The 18194-nt window shown below is 57.6% G+C and overlaps 3 protein-coding genes across 13 annotated transcripts in view; 2 read left to right on the top strand and 1 right to left on the bottom strand.

The window, feature by feature from the left end:
• The window catches only part of LOC138176974 (USP6 N-terminal-like protein), a 33179-nt gene extending 30261 nt beyond the window's left edge, over positions 1-2918 (bottom strand). For 6 of the 7 annotated variants that reach the window (XM_069107931.1, XM_069107929.1, XM_069107927.1 and 3 more), the window contains exon 1: positions 2791-2913. Coding sequence is in view for 1 of the 7 variants with exons in the window: in XM_069107930.1 (XP_068964031.1) it covers positions 2791-2880 (90 nt within the window). In the remaining 6 variants the exon portion in view is untranslated. Of the gene's footprint in view, positions 1-2790 lie in introns of all 7 variants that reach the window. The other variant, XM_069107930.1, reaches the window with a different exon arrangement.
• Positions 1-18194, top strand: part of RNH1 (ribonuclease/angiogenin inhibitor 1) — a 140246-nt gene that overhangs the window by 121653 nt on the left and 399 nt on the right. The window contains exons 2-9 of one of the 5 annotated variants that reach the window (XM_069107945.1): positions 4745-4829; positions 11711-11816; positions 11920-12090; positions 12221-12391; positions 14987-15157; positions 15955-16125; positions 16743-17084; positions 17764-17934. In XM_069107945.1, coding sequence (XP_068964046.1) covers positions 4745-4829; positions 11711-11816; positions 11920-12090; positions 12221-12391; positions 14987-15157; positions 15955-16125; positions 16743-17084; positions 17764-17934 — 1388 coding nt within the window. Of the gene's footprint in view, positions 1-4726; positions 4830-5046; positions 5071-5270; positions 5458-6870; positions 6957-11710; positions 11817-11919; positions 12091-12220; positions 12392-14986; positions 15158-15954; positions 16126-16742; positions 17085-17763; positions 17935-18194 lie in introns of those variants that run through there. The other 4 variants (XM_069107947.1, XM_069107948.1, XM_069107944.1 and 1 more) reach the window with 4 other exon arrangements.
• ANO9 (anoctamin 9) overlaps positions 1-18194 on the top strand; it is a 165435-nt gene that overhangs the window by 77571 nt on the left and 69670 nt on the right. The gene's annotated exons all lie outside the window — the stretch shown is intronic.

The raw sequence follows: 18194 nt of genomic DNA on the forward strand, positions 1-18194 counted from the left end.
CACAAACATCCCCCCACTCACACATATATGCACACACACACACACACACACACAGAGCCCAGGCACAGGGCAGCAACCTTCCTAGTGAAGGCCAGAGACCAGTTCTCTCCCTTCCCGTGGCTGCCTATCCAGGCTCCCTGACTTTCTTCGGCAGCAGGCTGGTCCCCCTCCCCTTTCTTCATTTCCAAACAACCCCTACCTTGTCCCTGGAAGACACTGATGGTCTTTTGAAAAGATATGTCTATCCTGTTCCCCCACCCTGCCCACTCTGCCCCCAGAGGGGATTGAGGCTATGCCACCACCCATTCAGACATTGGCACACAGTGCTGGCATCCCTGGGCTGGCTGCCAGCTGCCCCAGGCCCAGGCCCATTGGGGATTCTGGCCAATGAGTCACTCCCTCAGGGCGTCTGCTTCCAGGAGGAAAGAATTCTGAAAGCCCTGGGGAGCATGGGGGGGGGGGGTGAAGGGAGAGCCAGAGCTAAGCTCATGCCTCATCCCAGCACCCTAAGGGAGGGAGGCCAGCAGGGAGGAGGTTGAGAGAACAGGCCCCTTTGCTGGAGAAGCATCTGGGTGTTGCACACTGCCAGAAGGGCATGGCCCAAAGGCATGTGTGGCCAGGGAACCTGGGGCTCATGTTCCAAAACTTACCCAGGTTCCTTGGGACGGATCAGAGAACAGTAGGCCAAGATAAGTCTTCTACCTTCTACTGGGAGACAGCTGGTGATGGGGAGCTCCCCACCTGCCCAGCCAACCTCAACCCGGTGGGATAGCCCAGATGCCAATTTTGTGCCTTCCTCTCACACTCTGGCTCCTGCCTGAAGGAGGCCAAGGCTGGGCCAAGCCTTCAGAGAGCTGAGGCCCACATGCTGGGGAGACCATGGCTGTGAAGGCAAGAGCCCTGGCCAGGTTTTCACTCTCACCTGCTGGGCCACGGAATCAGCTTCTCTGAACATTAGAAATCTGCAAACTGCCTGGCCTCTGGGAAGAAGGGGGGATTACAATTGTCACCCACCACTAGGTACTCCAGTGGCGCCCCAGCTGTTCTCAAATGGGCAAACTGAGGCACACAGGCAGGGCCAGGGTCTCATGGTGAATGGGCACAGAATGGGCCCCTTTGGGGCTAGGCCAAGCCCATTCTGAGCCAGACACAGTAGGCACCCCCCCCCAAACTCCCAAACCATCATAGCCCCTCGCTTGCTCAGTACATTTCTCTGGAGCCGGGCTATCCCTGGGTCTGCCTTGCCAAACCTTGTCATGACTGACCTCGAGTGGGGGCACTACCACCCCCACCACAACCCCAACTTAGTGGGACAGGCTTGATGCAGTCCTGAGCTATCTCTCATTAGAGAGAAGGGAGGCAGACCTTCATTGCAGCTAGAGAAACTGAGGTACAGAGGATTTTAGACTGTCAGAACTAGAAAGGTCCTTGGAGGTCAGCTGATACAATTCTCTCATTTTCTGGACAAGGAAACTCAAGGTCCCCTAGTGAGTTAATATCAGGATCACTAATGGTGATTGTTAATGGTTCTGCTGTTAGCAGCCATTCAGACTCCTTGGAGATCCTCCAAGCTGTGGGGCAGCCTCCATCCAAGGTCTTACAGCTTAGGAATAGCTGAGCCTACGTAGGCCCCAGATTTCCAGCCCTCGAGACGTGTCAGCAGAGTACCCCCCCAAAGGGCCCTTCCATCTTCTTTCCTCATCTCTCTGATGGGTTAAAGCTATGCTTTCTCACTAGACTGTGAAGGAAGGTGCTGGAGTCAAACCCTGACACACAGCAGGTGCTTTACAGGCTTCCTCTGGACCAAAGCCGTCCTGGGCACATCACCTGAGTCCCCTGAATAGCCATCCTGTCCCTGAGTTCTACTCAGCCATGGTCAATTTCTTTGAATGTCTTTTCTGATAGGCACAGGGTCCCAGTTTCCCTTCTCACCACAAATGAATGAGGAGAGAAGCTGGAAGCTGGCAACAGCCCAGCTGAGGAGGGGAAAGTAACTGCAGCAATGACACACAGGAACTCAGGCTGCAGGCAGCCTCATGGGAACAGTGTCCAGGACTGGCCCTCAGTTCAAGGAAGCAATGCTGGCCAAGATTTCGCCAGTGTTTGCCATTTACCCACACTCCTGGCCCTCTGAGGCCCAGGTCCAGGCTCCCCCTTGAGAGACATAGCATCGTCGGGTACCCTGGCCCTGATGGAGAGACCGGGGCACCTCCCTGCTTGGTGACCACAGGCCACCTACCTGCTCTCAGAAGGCCCTGGGGTCAAGGGATATTCATTCACAGAGGTGGCAGAATACAGGATCAGGGCCACAAGGGTGGAAAAATGAAGTGGGGAGGGGTCAGCTCTGGGAGCCAGTGCGACAGACGGGGACGGCCTGGCTGACCTACCAGCTGGGTGCCTGGGGTCGAGCGGATTACCACGACTGCTGGGGCCCCTTCCTGGGCTCTGCCTGGCTCTTCCCCTCTGCCCACTGCCATCTGGGGTGCCCCTCGCAGGCTGACCACACGTGGGTCCGCGATGAAGTTAACCACGGCCAGCCCGAGGGTGCGTGCCGGATGGGTGCCCAGCCCAGTCTGTCCTCGTCAGAGCCAGGCCCTGCATCCCTATCCCCCAGGCCCCCCGGCCCAGCCTGCCCTGGGCCGGCCCAGGCAGACACAGAGTGAAACCCCTGCGGTCCCCCAGACCCACGCAGGGTCACACCCAGCTCCGCCGCAGCTCTGCCACGCGAGGGGGGCACCCACCCAGGCAGCCACGCGCGCAGCTCCCCCGTGGGCTGACTGGCTCCCTTACCTGCAGCAGCCTAGGCGGAGGCGGCCGCGGCCGCTCAGGCTCCAGAGGCTCCCGAGCAGACAGAAGAGAAGACTCGGGGCAGCCCCGCATCCCCCGCCTTTGCCCTCCTCCCCCTCCTCCCCCTCCTCCCCTTCTTCTCCCCTCCCCCTCCAGCATGTGGGCGGAGCAGAGGCCTTCCCGCCCCCTTCCTCCTCCCTCTCGCCCCCATTTCGTTCTCCCTTCCTCCCTCCTCTCTGCCTCTCCCCCTCCCTTCTTCCCTCCTCTTCCCTGCCCCCTTTTCCCTCCCCCTGCCCCGCCCACAGCTGAGCAGCAGCGCCACCCAGTGGAATCAGACCTGAAAGGCAGAGGCCTGGACACATGCGCAATGTGTCCCCGAGGCCCGCGGGGAGTTGTAGTTCAGCCTCAGTGCTTTCTTGCCTCCGCCTTCCACTCCCAGAGCCCTGGCCACCCGAAGGCCATTGGTCTTAGTGGGCAGACTCAGAGGGGGAATGACAACCTTTTGTAGAGCCTTCCAAGCCCAGGGAAGGGGAAGTGCAGGAACCGCGCCCATTCCACAGATGGAACTGTATGCAGTGACCAAGAAGAAGGCAAAGCCTGTGGAGCCATCGGATTTGCAAATCAATTAATCGCTAGGCAGCGATTAAGCTCCTGCTGTGTACTGGGCGCCGGCCGTGCAAAAACGGAACAAAACGGCCCCTGCCCTCCAAAGGCTCCCACTCATTCTCTGGCCAAACCACCTGCCTCTAGATGCAGTAGGAGGCAAAGCCTTGGCAGCTGGGGGCGTGGGCAATGCTCTCCTGCATGATGCAGAGCTGGCTGGAAGCAGCCAGTACAGAGCCAGCGGTGAGGGCTGGAGGGCCCTGACTGAGCCGAGAGAAGGCCCGTTTGGCCTGAGGAGAGCAACGAGGCTGGAAAGCCTGACGGGGCGAAGTCGTGATAGGCTTTCAAAGCTAAACAGACGGGCCTTCTCTCCAACAGGCAGCAGGGAGGCTCTGCAGTTGGATAGGAGGGTGACTGTCAGCTCTGCATGTAAAGAAAGTCGCTTTGGTAGCAGTGGGGAGGATGGTCTGGGCTGGGGGGAGACTTGGGGTAGGGAGCCTAGTGAGAAGCCTCCTTCAATCATGCAGCTGAGAGATGGGCTGTGAGCGAGGGACTTAGGCTGGCCAGCTCTGGGGAGGGGAGGGGAGGGGAGGGAGAGGGAGGAGGCCAGGATAATGTGAGCACTTAGACGGACAGAGGGAGGGAAGCTGGGAAGAGAGGAGGTCCTGGGAGCCAAGAGAACGGTAAGGCTTAGGACATGTTGAGTTTAAGTTGTCTATGGGGCAGCAGGTTGGAAACTTGGGGCTGGAGCTCAGGGAGAGCCTGGGTGGGGCTGGAAGTAAGGAGTCATCCGCAGAGAGAAGCTAATGGAGACCCAGGGAAGCCAAAGAGGAAGAGATCGAATCCAGGACGGAAAGTCCGGTAGGGAGCCCGACACCCCCAGGTAGGGGAGCGTGGCGTCGGATGAAGAACCACTAAAAGCGAAAGGGAAGGAGCAGTCAGACAGGCTGGCGGAGAACCTGCAACCAGGACCACAAAAAGCCGGAGAGGAGCGAGGACTCAGGAGGGGGTGCTCCCTAGGGTCCAAGGCTGCAGAGCGGTCCAGAAGCGGCCGGCGCACGAGTGGGGGGATTGAAAATGCTGGCTGCCCTGTGTACCCAGGGAGCTTCAGATCCCAGCCCTACGTAGCGGCAGCTGTGCCGAGACCCTTCAGCATTCCTGGGGAGGAAGACCCCGGGCGTCGGCACGGAGTTACAAAGTAACGCCAAGGGACACCCAGTAATACAAAGTAACTCAGGGCCAAGGCCGCGGAGGAGGCCCGAGACGCGGGGTGGGGAACGAGCGATGGCCCCGCCCCCCGACGAAGCCCCGCCCCGCCCTCTGGCCCCGCCCCCGTAGCTTGGTTAACGGACCCAGACGGGCCTCTTCCCGTGCCGCGCAGCTGCCGCCGCCGCCGAAGGAGGCCTGGACCAGCGGGAGGGGGAAGGAGCAAGGCGGAGGTGAGTCTGCGCGGGGGGCGGCCGGCACTGCCTGGCTCCTCTCTGAGGCCTCGGCCCCGGGTCCGGGGTTCAGGGGATAGACGGGGAGGTGGGACTGGGAGGGCGCTCCCTGTCCTCCCCTCCCCCCTGCCCCCCCACGCGCTGCAGGGGCGGGGCTTCGCACCTCTCCACCCACGCGCAGACACGCACACCCGGCGCCCGCGTAAGGCCATTGCGTGCCCCGAGACGCCCTCGCAAGTGGGTAAGGCCCCTCCCTCAACGCACGGCGCGTGCCCACAGCCCCGGCCCTTTGCTCTGCGCGCCCGAGATCGCCCCCACGCGGCTGCCCCGAGACTGCGGGGAGCGGAGGCGGAACCGGCTCCGGCTGGGGGGTGGGGGTGGGGGTGGGGGCCCCCGGGCGAGGTTTGCCCGCAGGCTCCAAGCTGACCCTGACCCCGCTGCCCGCGGGCGGGGGCTATGCTGGGGCTTCGGTGGCTGCGGCGGTGCCCGAGGTGGGGAGCCTCCCGGCCACCTTCGCGGGATACGGGCCACGGGGGCCCCGATTCGTCCTTCCTGCAGCTGCCGGTGCCCCGGGGTGGCCCCGCGCCCAATCGTCCACGGAGCCGGGGTTCTCCTTTCCCGGAAGCTGGTGAGAGGGCGGTCCCAACTCTGCCACCCACAGCAGGACCATCGGAGGCTGTGCCCCAGATCCCGGGCTGGAAGGGCTCCCAGCGCCCAGGGGCCGCTGGGCTGGGTACACCCGAAATCAAAGGGGAGAGAGACCCCTCAGGGACCTAGGGCCAGTGGTCGTGGGCTCTTGGCCTGGATGAAGAAACTGAAGCCAGCTCATGGAGTAGCCTTTGCTTACTTAGTAGGGGCTCCCAAAGGGGATTTGGGGGAAACTCTTGGTCTGCCCCAGCTGGTCTGAGAGGGGGAGAACAGACATTGAACATGTTTGGTCCTCCCAACACCCCTGAGATGGAGGTGCTCTCTTGGCTATTTTACAGATGGGGAAATGGAGGCAGAAATCAGCAAAATGACTTGGTCAGGGTGACCCAGCTAAAAAGCGCCAGCGGTTGGTTATATCCACCCCTGACCTGTGCTGGGGCCTGCCAGCTCCCTTCCCCCAACTTCCCTGGCATGAATGAGATGGCCCTGGAAGGCCAACAGGCCCCCCAGGACCTTGGAGGCATGTGTGGCCTCGAGTTTTCTGCCTCCTGAGCTTTCTGAGAAATTGGAACCTGGGTGACTCTCTGGTACCTCCAGAGGTATCACTGTACTTTCTGGCCTCAGTCTCCCCCCACTGTGAAACAAGGGAGTATTAGATTCTGGGGCATCTGAGGCCCCTTCCAGCTGGAATCATCAACAATATATCAGAGACTCACAATTCTGGAAGATAAGTGCCATTAGCCCACTTGCCCAGGGTCACAAAACTGGTTAATATCTGAGATCACATTTTATTTCTGGTCTTCCTCACTTCAAATCTGGGCTTCCACACTTCAGCAGGAATCTTATTAGCAAACCTTAGAAACCCCACCCCAGGGGGCAGTTTTCTCCTAGCTGGAATGACTGGGTGGAGAGGGTTCCAGCTTTCCCAGCCCATCTGGACCCTACAGTCTGGGGAAGAGGGGCAGGCCCAGGAGAGAGAAATCGGGATACCCCCCCCCCCAACTGTACTGAGGCTCCCTTTTTCCCCAGTCCGGTTCCTCTCCCCCTCCCTTCCCCTCTCTCTTCTCCCCTCCCCCTATTATGCAATGAGTCTCCCTTTCCCCCTTCCTTTCCTCTCCCCTTCCCCCTCCCCCCAATTATACAATGAGGCTTCTTTCTCCTCTTTTCCCCCTTCCCTTCCCCTGAAATGTACAGTGAGGCTCCCTTCTTTCCCCCTCCCCTCCCCCCTGCTCCTCTCCTCCCAGTGAGGATCTAGGGGCCCTTCTCTATGTCCATTGCTGGGCTAAACTCAGTTGAGGTCCATGGAGGAGGTCCCTGGAGGCTGGGAGAGCCTGGGTGGGGCCCTGGGGGAGGAGCCATGGGCTAGATGTCTGAATCACGGGGCATGAGTCACAGTCCTGGCCTAGAGTGTGTGGCTGCTGCCGCCTGGCTCCCTCAGTCTCCCTCGGCCTTTGGAGACTCCCCTCTCTCCAGCCCCAGGTAAGTAGGGTCTTGTCAGACCCTCCTGGTCAAGAAGAGGGATGCTCCGAACTGGGCAGCTCCTGGTCTGCTTCCAGCTGCTGGAGGAGGGGAGGGGAGGATGGGATAGTCCCCAGACCCTGCTCAGCCAGGATTCTGAGGTCAGCTAGAGCTGGGACTAGAAAGGAACGCCTTGAATGCCAGCCCAGAGAGTTTAGGGAGTGACAGTCCTAGCCAGGTGGGTGCCCCAGGGAAAACTAACAATTAGGGTTTTCTTTAGAGGCATGGGGCTGGAAGAGGAAGGAGGGAGAGAGGGGGATCCAATGAGTGAGGGGTTCCCTAGTACTCACTTGGCTTTTGAGGTGCATGGGAGTTGTGGGGTGGCAGCCCTTCAGCCCCGGCTCTGCCAGACTGGTACATGCATGCTCTGTGGCCTGGGAGAGGCCAGAGCTGGGAAAATTCCCAGGTGGCAGCCCAGCCCTCTCTCCACCCTGTCTGACTCCTCAGTCACTGGCCAACTGCCTGCTCCTAGCCAGGCCCTCTGCCAGCTTCTAGGCAGCCCCTGCCCTCAGAGGGTTTACAGCCAGGATGCAGAGAAAGTCAGTAGCAGCTCACTGGGGAAGGAGAGTACTCAGGGCTAAGAGCAGAGGGAGAGCATGCATTAGGGAGTGAGTACAAAGGCTTGGGGGCTGGATGGGCACTGGCAGCCAATTTGGCTGGAATGTAGATTCATGAAAGTGATGAGTTGTGGGTTGCTGGGAACCCTGGGATGTCAGGATATGGGGTAGTGTCCACCTGGAACAAATTCACTCACCCAGACCTTCCAGACAAGTGACTAGGTTGGGGGGGGACGGACCTTCACCTTGAGGTCATATGTGACCTTCACCCAGGTCCTTGGGTGCTGCCTTTTGACTGAGTGAGGATTTTTTCTGTCCTTTTAAAAAAATAATTTATTTGATTTTAGTTTTCAAATTCACTTCCATAAGATTTTGAGTTCTACATTTTCTCCCCTTCCCCTCCCCAAAATAGCACATGGTTTGATGCAGTCTCTACATGTATATTCATATTATATATTTTCACATTAATCATGTTCTAAAGAAGAATTAGAACTAATGTGAGGGGAGGGAAACCCCAAAAAAGAGAACAGATACTCTGTTTTGATCTGTGTTCAGATGTCACCGTTCTTTCTCTGAATGTGGATGGTACTTCCCATCATGAGACTTTTGGAACTGTCTTAGTACGGTGCATCGCTGAGAAAGTCAGTCATTGCACAATGTGGCTGTTCCTGTATACAGTGTTCTTGGTTCTGCTCCCCTCACTTTGTATCAGTTCATTCAAGTCTTTCCAGGTTTTTTCTGAAGTCATTGCCCACAGCACAGCAGTGTTCCATCACAATCACATATGACTTGTTCAGTCCTTCCCCAGGTGTCGGACATCCCCTCAGTTTCTAGTTCTTGGTCACCACAAACAGAGCTGCTATAAATATTTTTGTACACGTCGGTTCTTTTCTCATTTTTATGATCTCTTTGGGATACAGCTGACTTCAGGTTTTACAAAACAAATCCTTTTATTAAGAGGAAATTTGTGAAATTTGGATTCAGTCAAAGGGCCCCACTTGAGGACATAGAGGGTCACGTGTGGCCTCAGGGCCCAAAGGTTCCCCACCCCTGGTTTATTTTAAGACCAGAAAAGCTGGTGAGATTCTTAGCTAACCTACAGCTTAATGGGGTTGAGGCTGATGCTTATATACCCAAACGACCATGAAAGGGGCTGGGTTAGATTAAGAAGTAATAAGTACTCTGCACGGGGCCAAGGGGACAGTGCAATGTCAGCTAAGAGGGAGCTGGGATTGAGGGGTGTGGTCTGGGGTCGGCCAGTCACTGGACTGCAGGAATACATGGGACAGACACCGCTAGCGGTTCTGTGTTTTTTTTTTTTAGGTATCCAGGTCCCCTCACTCCATCATTGGAAGACCTGTGTCTGGAGGGGCAGTTGGGATTTGGTCCTACAAGGATAGGGAGTTGCCAAAGCTTCCTGAGTGGGGAAGCAGCTATGAAGGGAGAGGTCAGAGGCAGGGGGCCTGAGGAGGAGGCTGCTGTGGGACAGCTGGGATTAGGGGCTGTTGGAGCAGGGGTACTCACTTGCTGGGTCTAATGCTGCCCCAGTTCTCTGGCTTTCAACAGAGGGTAGCAGACACTTAAGGCAGCCCTAGCCAGGGGGAAGGAAGAAGGGGAAAACCCAGAAGGTAGTGGTCCCCCATCTCCTTACCTGTGAGAGAGGGGCACTGGAAGGTAGGTGGCCCCAAAGCTCCTGGCACCTCTCAGGACATCCCACTTTATGGGACCCTCAGTCTTTAGTCTCTGCAGTAGAGGGTGTATGCAATTGGCTGCCTTGGTCTGTGCCTTGATTTCCCCCAAGCTGTTTCTTGTCCATTGGATGACCCTGCAGCTAAGGACACTTCTCCCTTTCTGGGGCCATGTCCCAGATCCCCAGGCAGTGGGGAGGGAACTTTGACCTGACTCTTTGTATGAAGGGAGTCAGGGGCAGGAGTAAGGGAAAGTGCCGTTCTTCTTGGGTCACCTCTGCTTTTAGCTCCCACTGTGGGGCTGCACTGCCCCCCTTCCTTTTTGGCCTGTTGTGGACCTCTCATCTCATTTGCTTACAAGATCTTCCCTTATCTACAGATCTGAGAGGCAAACTTTTCCTGGCTTCCCTAAATCCCACATTCTTTTTGAGTTTAGCTCGATATATGGTGTGAGATGTTGGTCTGTGCCCAGTTTCTGCCAAACTGCTTTCCAGTTTTCCTAGCAAATTTTTGTCAGTGAATTTGGCTCCCAAAATGTGGATCTTTGGTTTTTATCAAACACCAGATTACTGTGGGCAGCTAGGTGGCACTGGGGATAGAGTGCTGGGCTTGGAGTCAGGAAGACCTGAGTTCAGATCTGGCCTCAGACACTTCCTAGCTGTGTGACCCCGGGCATGTCACTTCACCTTGTGTGCCTCAGTTTCCTCATCTGTAAAATGGGCTGGAGAAGGAAATGACAAACCCCTCTGGGATCTCTGCCCAGAAAACCCCAAATGAGATCACAAAGAGGTGGACAGAATTGAACAACAGCAGATTACCCTGGGCACCTCCTACTGCATGTGGTGTGCATAAGTGAGTCAGTGAGTGGCAGTAATGAAAGGGACCCTCCCTCCACTTACTGCTCTTAAAGAGGCCTATTACCTCACTCCAAGTGGCAACCTGAAAAGGCCTTAGCCTAAAAGGACTGCATTTTGGGCCATCTCCAGTCGTTCTGATTTTCTCCGGCCACTGCACCCACATGGCTCTGGAGGAGAAAGGGAGGCTGGAGACCTTACCCAGTCCTCCCTCATTTAAATACAAGTCAGCTGTTTGTCAGGTCACCACTCCCTGATGTCATAAAGCCTGTGCACCCCTTTTTCTTTGCCCAGACCAGATTGTTTTCATGATGAATATGGTCTGGGGGGAAATTTAACCAATAAAAAAAATGAAGTTATTTCTCTGAGCAGAATACTTATTTATTGATAGGGGCATAGGATATCTTAATAAGGGACAGGGCCACATTTGTGCCAAAGCCCCTCAATGAGAGCTGGCCCATGGTGGGACCTCCATTGGGACCTCCCCTTGCCATCCCGATGGGTGGCCAGCTAAGGGTTCCCAGCTCTTCCCAGTCTTTGAGATGGCAGTGGAGGGGAGGCGGTAGGCTGGTCCGATCACACCCCTCTCTAGCCCCTAAGGAACTGGAGTTGCCTTCTCAATCTGCTTGTTTTCTCCTTTGTTTATCAGGTCATTCCAAACTTGAATTAGGTCTCTGGGAGAAGGTCCCCTGTGGGGATGGGGGGGGGGACCAGCAGCTCCCACTAATTAAGGAGCCTTGGGGGCTAGGAGTGACCTCACAGCCTTTGAAGGATAGAGTCTGATATCACAGTGCTCATTTCCCTCCATTGCCCTGTGATAGTTTGAGGTCTGGCGCACCAGATCACCTCCCTTCTCAGGTTTTTCCCACATATGCCCTTGATATCCTAGGCCTTTTGTTCTTCCAGATGAATTCTGGTACTATTTTTTCTAGCTCTGTAAAATAATTTTGGGTATCTTGATTGGCGTGTCATTGACTGAACAAATGAGCTTGTTTATTCTACTGGCCCGGCCGGCCTTGAGAGATGTCTTGTTCAGATCTGTTTGAGTGAGAAGCGGCTTGGCGTCACGGCCACCTCACTCCTGGCTTTGTCTTGGCCTCAGCTCTCACCCTTGCCAGCTCTCCTCATCTAAATGGCCTTTCTGTTCCGCCTCTCTTGCTGGTGACCCTGGGGTCCTCCCAGCCTCCACGCCTGCTGCCTCCTGGCCAGACCTGTTCTTCTCCTCAGGGACTGTCCAGTGGCATCTGGCCTCTTCCTGCTTGTGACAGTCTCGTGGGCGGCCCCCTAGCCCTGGGAGGGTCCAGACACCGACCCTGGGAAGGGAGTCCGGGCCTGCAGGGTTCATGGGAGGTTTGGGTAGAATTGAAAACCAGCTGGTGAGCAGTGGATTTAGGCTCTATGGCAGGTGCAGGCTGCCTCTGGAGGTCTTCAAGCAGAAGCCAGGGATACTGGGTTCTCAGTGTCAGGTCCAGGTTAGACAGAGAAGAGCCCAGAATTCCTGGCTAGATTGTGTGCTTCGAAGGCAGGGACTGCTACGTTCTCTTCCTGGGGGGTGGGGGGTCCTCTCAGTCTTGAGCACTGCAGACAGGCTCACTGTCTTCTCTCTTTGCCCACAGGTGCCATTCCCTCACCCACCATGAGCCTGGAGATTCAGTGTGAAGATCTGAGCAGTGCCCGCTGGACTGAGCTCCTTCCCTCTCTGCAGCAGTATGGTGTCATCAGGTAAGGAGGGGCCTACCCACCGTCCTGGGCCCCTGCTGGGTCCCTGGGGCTCTGGCTGCCCCCCGGGGGAGCTCCCTTTGCCCTTGGGGCCTTTGTCTTCCAGGCTCGATGACTGTGGCCTCACCAATACCATGTGTGCCAGCATCAGCTCTGTGCTGCAAGCCAATTCCTCCCTGACGGAGCTCAGCCTGGCCAACAATGAGCTGGGAGACGCAGGGGCCCAGCTGGTAATGAAGGGCCTGCAGAGCTCCACCTGCAAGATACAGAAACTCAAGTGAGTCCCAAGTGCCCCCAAGCCGGGAACCTCCCCACTGGGTTCCGTTGGGGTATGGGGCCTCCCGGGCACATCCGGGGAGCTTGGAGCGTGAGGGCACTGCCACCGTTTCTGTCCCCGTCTCTGCCAGTCTGCAGAATTGCAACATCACATACGCCGGCTGTGAACTGATCCCGGCCCTGCTCCGGACAAAGTCTACCCTGGTAGACCTTCAGCTCAGTGACAACCACCTGGGTGACGAGGGCATGAAGCTGCTGTGTGAAGGCCTCATGGACCCCAGGTGCAGCCTGCAGAGGCTGGAGTGAGTGCCCTGGTCCGAGCTGAGGGGTGGGGGCCAGTGGGGTTGGGCAGGCGGGCTCCCGCCAGGTGGGCTTCCCCTGGGGAAGTGGGAGTCTGGGCAGTCAGGTTCTCTGCAGGTGGGCTCCCCCCAGGTGGCCTCGGCAGGCGGGTTCTCCCCAGTCGGGCTCCTGCCAGGCTAGCTGTAATAGCAGCATTGCTGGGTCAGGGAGAGGATCGACATCCCAGAATCTCCTTCCAGGCAGACCTAGTCAGGCAGGCCCAGTGCTAAGTAAGCATGGGAGGGAGGTGTGGCAGGGAGGATGGCCTGACCCTGCTGGGCTCCAGCATTCTGGGCGTGGGAAGAGCTGGAGAGGGGGCTTCTGAGCTGCACTTGATTGAAGAGGGGAAGGAGGGCATGGGCAGAAACAGAGTTGTTCCAGGTATGGATTTCTTTTATGAAACTTGGGCTCATCCAAAGGCTGCACCCAAGCACCTAGAAGGCCACGAGTGCCTCGAGGCCACTGTTCCCCACCCCCAGCCTAAGACCATAGTGGGAAGCAGATCTTTGCTTTGGGAAGGTCTCTTCGGCCTGATTTAAGGATGGGCTAGGGCAGGAGCCCTGGCAGGTAGTGGCCTGAGAAATCAGGAAGGCTTGGCAGAGATGAGATGGGCAGGATGGCTTGGATCACTGCTGGTGACCTCTGAGAGTAATGGAGCTGGAGGGATGTCTGTGGGCTGTCCTCTGCAGGGGCTGGCGCCATAGGCCACTGGGAAGGAGGGGGAGAGGGGCTGCTGAGCCAGTGGGGCTCACCAGAAGGTTTGGCGGTGCTCTGGCCTGCACGTGGGGGCCAGAAGTGAAAAGAGACGAGAAATGGGGTTAGCCCCGTTCAGGCAGGCAGCACCCTGTGTTGGGCCCAGGACAAGGAGCTAGGCACCCAAAGACAAAGGCACTGGGAGCGGTGCCTGCCCCCATGAAGCCTTCACTCTAATGAGGCAGCTGAGATGGAAGGTGCCCTCAGGGCCTGCGGTCAGGAAGAGTTGCTCAAACCTGGCCTCGAGCACTTCAAAGCTGTGCAGCAACTCAGATGCTCTCCCTCAGTCTCCTCCCTCCCAGGCTTGTTGTGAAGCTCAGATGACATGTGTTTGTAAAGTGCTTTGCAAGCCTTGGCAGTGCGTACCATGAAGGGAAGCCAGGAATCTGGGACCAAGGGGACGGACAGTGAGAACACAGAGTCTGGAGATGGAAGGTCTTGGGGTGGGAATAGCAGAGAGATCAGAGCCACTGGCTGGTGATGGAGAGCTCGGAAGGCCCCATAGTACCAGGAGGTCACTGGAGTTTACTGGGGACGGGGGTGACATGCTCACTATGGAGGGTGGATGGGAGTGGGGAGAGACAGGCAGGCAGACCCTGCAATAGCTCCTGCAATGGTCCAGGTGTGAGGGGATTGGGGGGAGATAGTGAGGAGCCCAGGGTGACCCCTGGCTTGGGAGCCTGTGGGGCTGGGAGGAGGCTGGTGCCCTCTGCAGGGAAGGTGAAAGAGAATGAGAAAGGTAACAAGATTGGTTTTGGAGCCATTGAGTTGAAGATATCTGTTGAATGTCCAGTTGGAAATGGCTGAAAAATCTCAGAGGGCATGGCCCGGAGGAGGCACTGTCAGAGAGGGAACAGAACTGGGAATGGGAGTGTGGGTGGGGGGTGGGGCACAGACCAGAGCAGAGACCCAGAACGGAGCCCTGAAGGCCACCCAGGGTCAGAGGGCACAGCCTGGAGGAGGTAGGGAGGCAGGAGGTGGGGGGTGTCAAGTGTGAGAGCCTGATCACCAGGACCCATTATGGGGGGAGGTGCTGTGCTAGGTGCTTCATGAAAATATCCGGGATGGCTAGGTGGTATGGTGAATGGAGTACAGCCTTGGAGTCAGGAAGACCTGAGTTCAAATCCGGCCTCAGACACTTAACACTTACTAGCTGTGTGACCTTGGGTAAGTCACTTAACCCCAATTGCCCTGCCTCCAAAAAAAGGCAAAAAAAAAAAAAAAGAAAATTTCCTTTCACAGCAACCCTGGGTGGCAGGTTTTGCAGATGAGAGGTGAGGTGAAGGGAATTGGCTGGGATGGAAGTGTCTTCGGCAGGATTGGAAGTCAGGTGTTGGGACTCGGGCCGGCCCTCTCACTCGGCTGCTGGTCCAGAAGGACCACCTAGTAACTCTGGGAAGGGTGGTTTCAGGTGAATGACGAGGTCAGAAGCTGGGCTGTAGAGAGTGAGGCATTGGAATTTAACCCCAAAGGCCAGAGACATGCAGTTGGTGTTTAGTCCAGCTCTCTGTGACCCCATTGGGGGGGTCTTCATGGCAAATATCCTAGGGTGCTTCTCCAGCCCATTTTACAGATGAGGAGCTGAGGCAGACGGGGTGAAGAGCTTTGCCCAGGGTCACACAGCTAGGAAGTGTCTGAGATGGGATTTGAACTCAGTTCCTCCAAACTCCGAGCCCAGCGCTCTGTCCCCAGGAGACATGGGATGCTTGCTATAGGGATACATCAGTGGAGGGGGGGGACACATGGGTGCCGTGGGAAGGCGGAGCTGCTGATGGAGGCCTCACCACCCATGTCATCCCCGGCAGGCTGGAATACTGTGAGTTCACTGCGGCCAGCTGTGAAGCTCTTTCGGCCATTCTCAAAGCCAAGGGCTCCCTGCGGGAGCTGACCATGAACAATAACGAGCTAGGGGAAGCGGGTGTGACTCTTCTGTGCCAGGGATTGATGGACCCCCGCTGTGAATTACAGGTCTTGAAGTGAGTGCTCCCTGTGGCCCCCTGCTGGGGGAGTTTGGGAGGGGTCCCACCCACCCCGCCTGTGGCACAGTTAGCCAGCCCTAGCTCCTACTTCCCCGTCCGCCACTGTGCCCCCTCTCTCCGAGGCCAGCGACAGTGGAGAGGTCCCTCTTCCGTACCTGACTTGGCTGGGAGCCCTGAGACGTTGACCAAGCCCCTGCCCTGCTCTGAGCAGACCCTCCCTGATTCTGCCCATGGTTTCTCTGAGCGGACACTGGTCAGGATGGGGCAGAACTCCAGCCCAGGCTTCAGGTGGGGCTGCCCATCAGCGAGAACCCCTGCCTGGTATGGGACAGAACGTCCTCTGGGTGCCCTGGGGATGGCAGTGAGCATATGAGTTACTGTTTCTGTGCTCTCCCGTCACCCTGGCTAGCAGGTGCCATTTTTGGCAGTTGAGGGCCCTGGCATCAGAGGAGCACAGCTTCTTTCTAAGGGTCCCACAGCCACAAGGTGTTTGAGGCAGGATCTAAGCCCAGCTCTTCCTGCCCTCGAGCCTGGCACCACCATGCCACTGCCTGGCGTCCCTTGCCCACTCCCAGAACAGGTGGGACTGCAGTGAGTTGGGTTCTGTTTCCCATGGCCTTTGCTAAAAAGGCCTGATCTGTGGGTGCCTGTGAAGCCCCTGGAGAAGAAAGCAGCTACGTTGTACAGTGGGCCCCGGCACCAGGCAGAGGTTTCCAGATGCGACTCTCTTCCTGCTTGGCAGCAAAAGGCATTGGCATAGGACTCACCAAGGCCGACCCCTCTTTCTCCCACAGACTAGAAGGCTGCGGAGTCACCTCTGCCAATTGCAAGGACCTCAGCACAGTCTTGCAAACCAAGGAATCCATGCAGGAGCTGTGCCTGGGAGAAAACAAGATTGGAGATGCAGGGTTGGGCCAGCTGTGCCAGGGGATCCTGAGCCCAACGTGCAACCTGAAGACCTTGTGGTGAGGAGGGTTTGGCCTGGGCTGAAGTTGTGGGCCCAAGCCAGAAGCCTGGAGAATGTAGAGTGGCCTGGAGGCAGCCTTAGCCAGGGACCTCCTGCCAGGCAGTAGGAATCCTTGACTGGGAACCTGGGAGAATGTGGATAGGGCCTGGCAAACCCCATGTTTGGTAAAGGGTTGGTGAGGGGTTTATAGTACTTGAGAGATCACCAATTTACTAGGTGGCCATGCCAAGTTCCAACATGAAACTAAAAGAGTGGCCTCCTAGGGCCAGACAGAACCTTTGGGAAAAGATCTGAGTGTCTGAGTAGCCCACAAGCCTATTGAGCATTGGCAGAAAGCTGCTGGACTCTCAGCCTGCATGAGGGAGGGCACAGTCAGCAAACATTTATGATGCACCCACTGTATGCCAGGTACTGAGCTGAGCTTACAAAGGTCCCAGGACTAGGGAGGGGCAGATCCCTCTTCCTGCTTAGACCCCATTTGGAGGAAGAGCTAGTGGGGAAGGGCAGGGAGAGGTGGAAGTCAAGAAGAGAAGACTTGGGGAACACGAGAGCCATGAGCCCCCCAAGGGGAGGCAGATGTCCAGCTTGGAAGGGACTGTCCCTCTGTCCCCACAGGCTTTGGGAGTGTGATATCACAGCTGAGGGCTGCAGGGCCCTGGCCCAGGTCCTGAAGAACAAGTCCTGCCTGACAAAGCTGAGTCTGATCTGTAACCAGCTGGGTGACGCGGGGGCCGAGCTGCTGTGCCAGGCGCTGCTGGACCCTGGCTGCCAGCTAGAGGAGCTGTGGTTGAGGACGTGTGGCTTCACAGTGGCCAGCTGCGCCAGCTTCTGCACCGTCCTGGAGAGGAATCGGACCCTGAAGGAGCTGCAGCTCAGCACCAACATGCTGGGGGACGTGGGTGTGGCGCAGATGAGCAAGGGGCTCATGCACCCCGACTGCCCGCTCCAGAGTCTCTGGTGAGGATCCCCAGGCCCACATCTTCCAGTGGGGAGGAAGGAGAGAGAACCTGGGGCCTCCAAGGCATTTGCTGTGTGCTAGGCATGGGTAAAGCACCTCTGGGCCTAGAGTCGGGAGATTCGTGGTCCTGCGTTCAAATGTGACCTCAGATACTTCCCAACTGTATGACCCTGGGCAAGTCACTGCACCCCACTTGCCTCAATTTCGTCAGCTGTAAAATGAGCTGGAGAAGGAAATGACGAACTACTCCCGTGTCTTGGCCCAGAAAATTCCCAAGGGGTCACAAAGAATCTGAACAAAAGTGTGTTGAGCCCCAGGGGGGAGATGGGTCAAGGTGAGACAGGCCCTGCCCTCATGGTAAATGGGAGGGGAAGGCCCCGGCAGCTCCGCCCACAGGGGAGGGCCTCTGGAGTCCAATGGCTAAGGAAATCAGGGATTTCCAAAGGGACAGCCTGGGCAAAGGCTTGGAGAGGAGGAACGAGAAGGTGAGTTTGGCAGGACTGCAGTGTGCCTAGAGAGGCCCAAATCCAGAGACAGGGAGGGACTGAGGTTTGGTGAGCAGGGGCTCACGGATCGGGAGGAAGCTCAGGGATGAGGGGCACGGGGGTGGGGAGTGGGGGTGGGAAGAGCTGGCTGCTGCGGATGATGGGAGGGAGAGCTGTGGCCCTTGCTTCCTAGGCTGGGTGACTGCGAGCTCTCAGACGACTGCTGTGAGACCCTGGCTTCTGTCCTCCTCATTAACCACACCCTGAAGGAGCTGGACCTGAGCAACAACCGGATGGGCGACCAGGGCATCCGACAGCTGGTGGCCAGCCTCAAGCAACCCAGCTGCACCTTGGAGCAACTGGTGTGAGTGCCAGGGGGAGGGCCCTGGGCATCCCGTCACAGCTGGTGCCATGCCGGGAGGAGGGGCGCTGGGCATCCCGTCACAGCTGGTGCCAGTGCCGGGGGAGGGGCCCTGGGCATCCCGTCACAGCTGGTGTGAGTGCCAGGGGGAGGGCCCTGGACATCCCGTCACAGCTGGTGCCAGTGCTGGGGGGAGGGGCCCTGGACATCCCATCACAGCTGGTGCCAGTGCTGGGGGGAGGGGCGCTGGGCATCCCGTCACA

This window comes from Petaurus breviceps, unplaced genomic scaffold (assembly GCF_028583685.1).
Source record: "Petaurus breviceps papuanus isolate PSGF00001 unplaced genomic scaffold, PetGlider_PUasm1.0 90317, whole genome shotgun sequence".
In the NCBI taxonomy this organism is placed as follows: domain Eukaryota; kingdom Metazoa; phylum Chordata; class Mammalia; order Diprotodontia; family Petauridae; genus Petaurus; species Petaurus breviceps.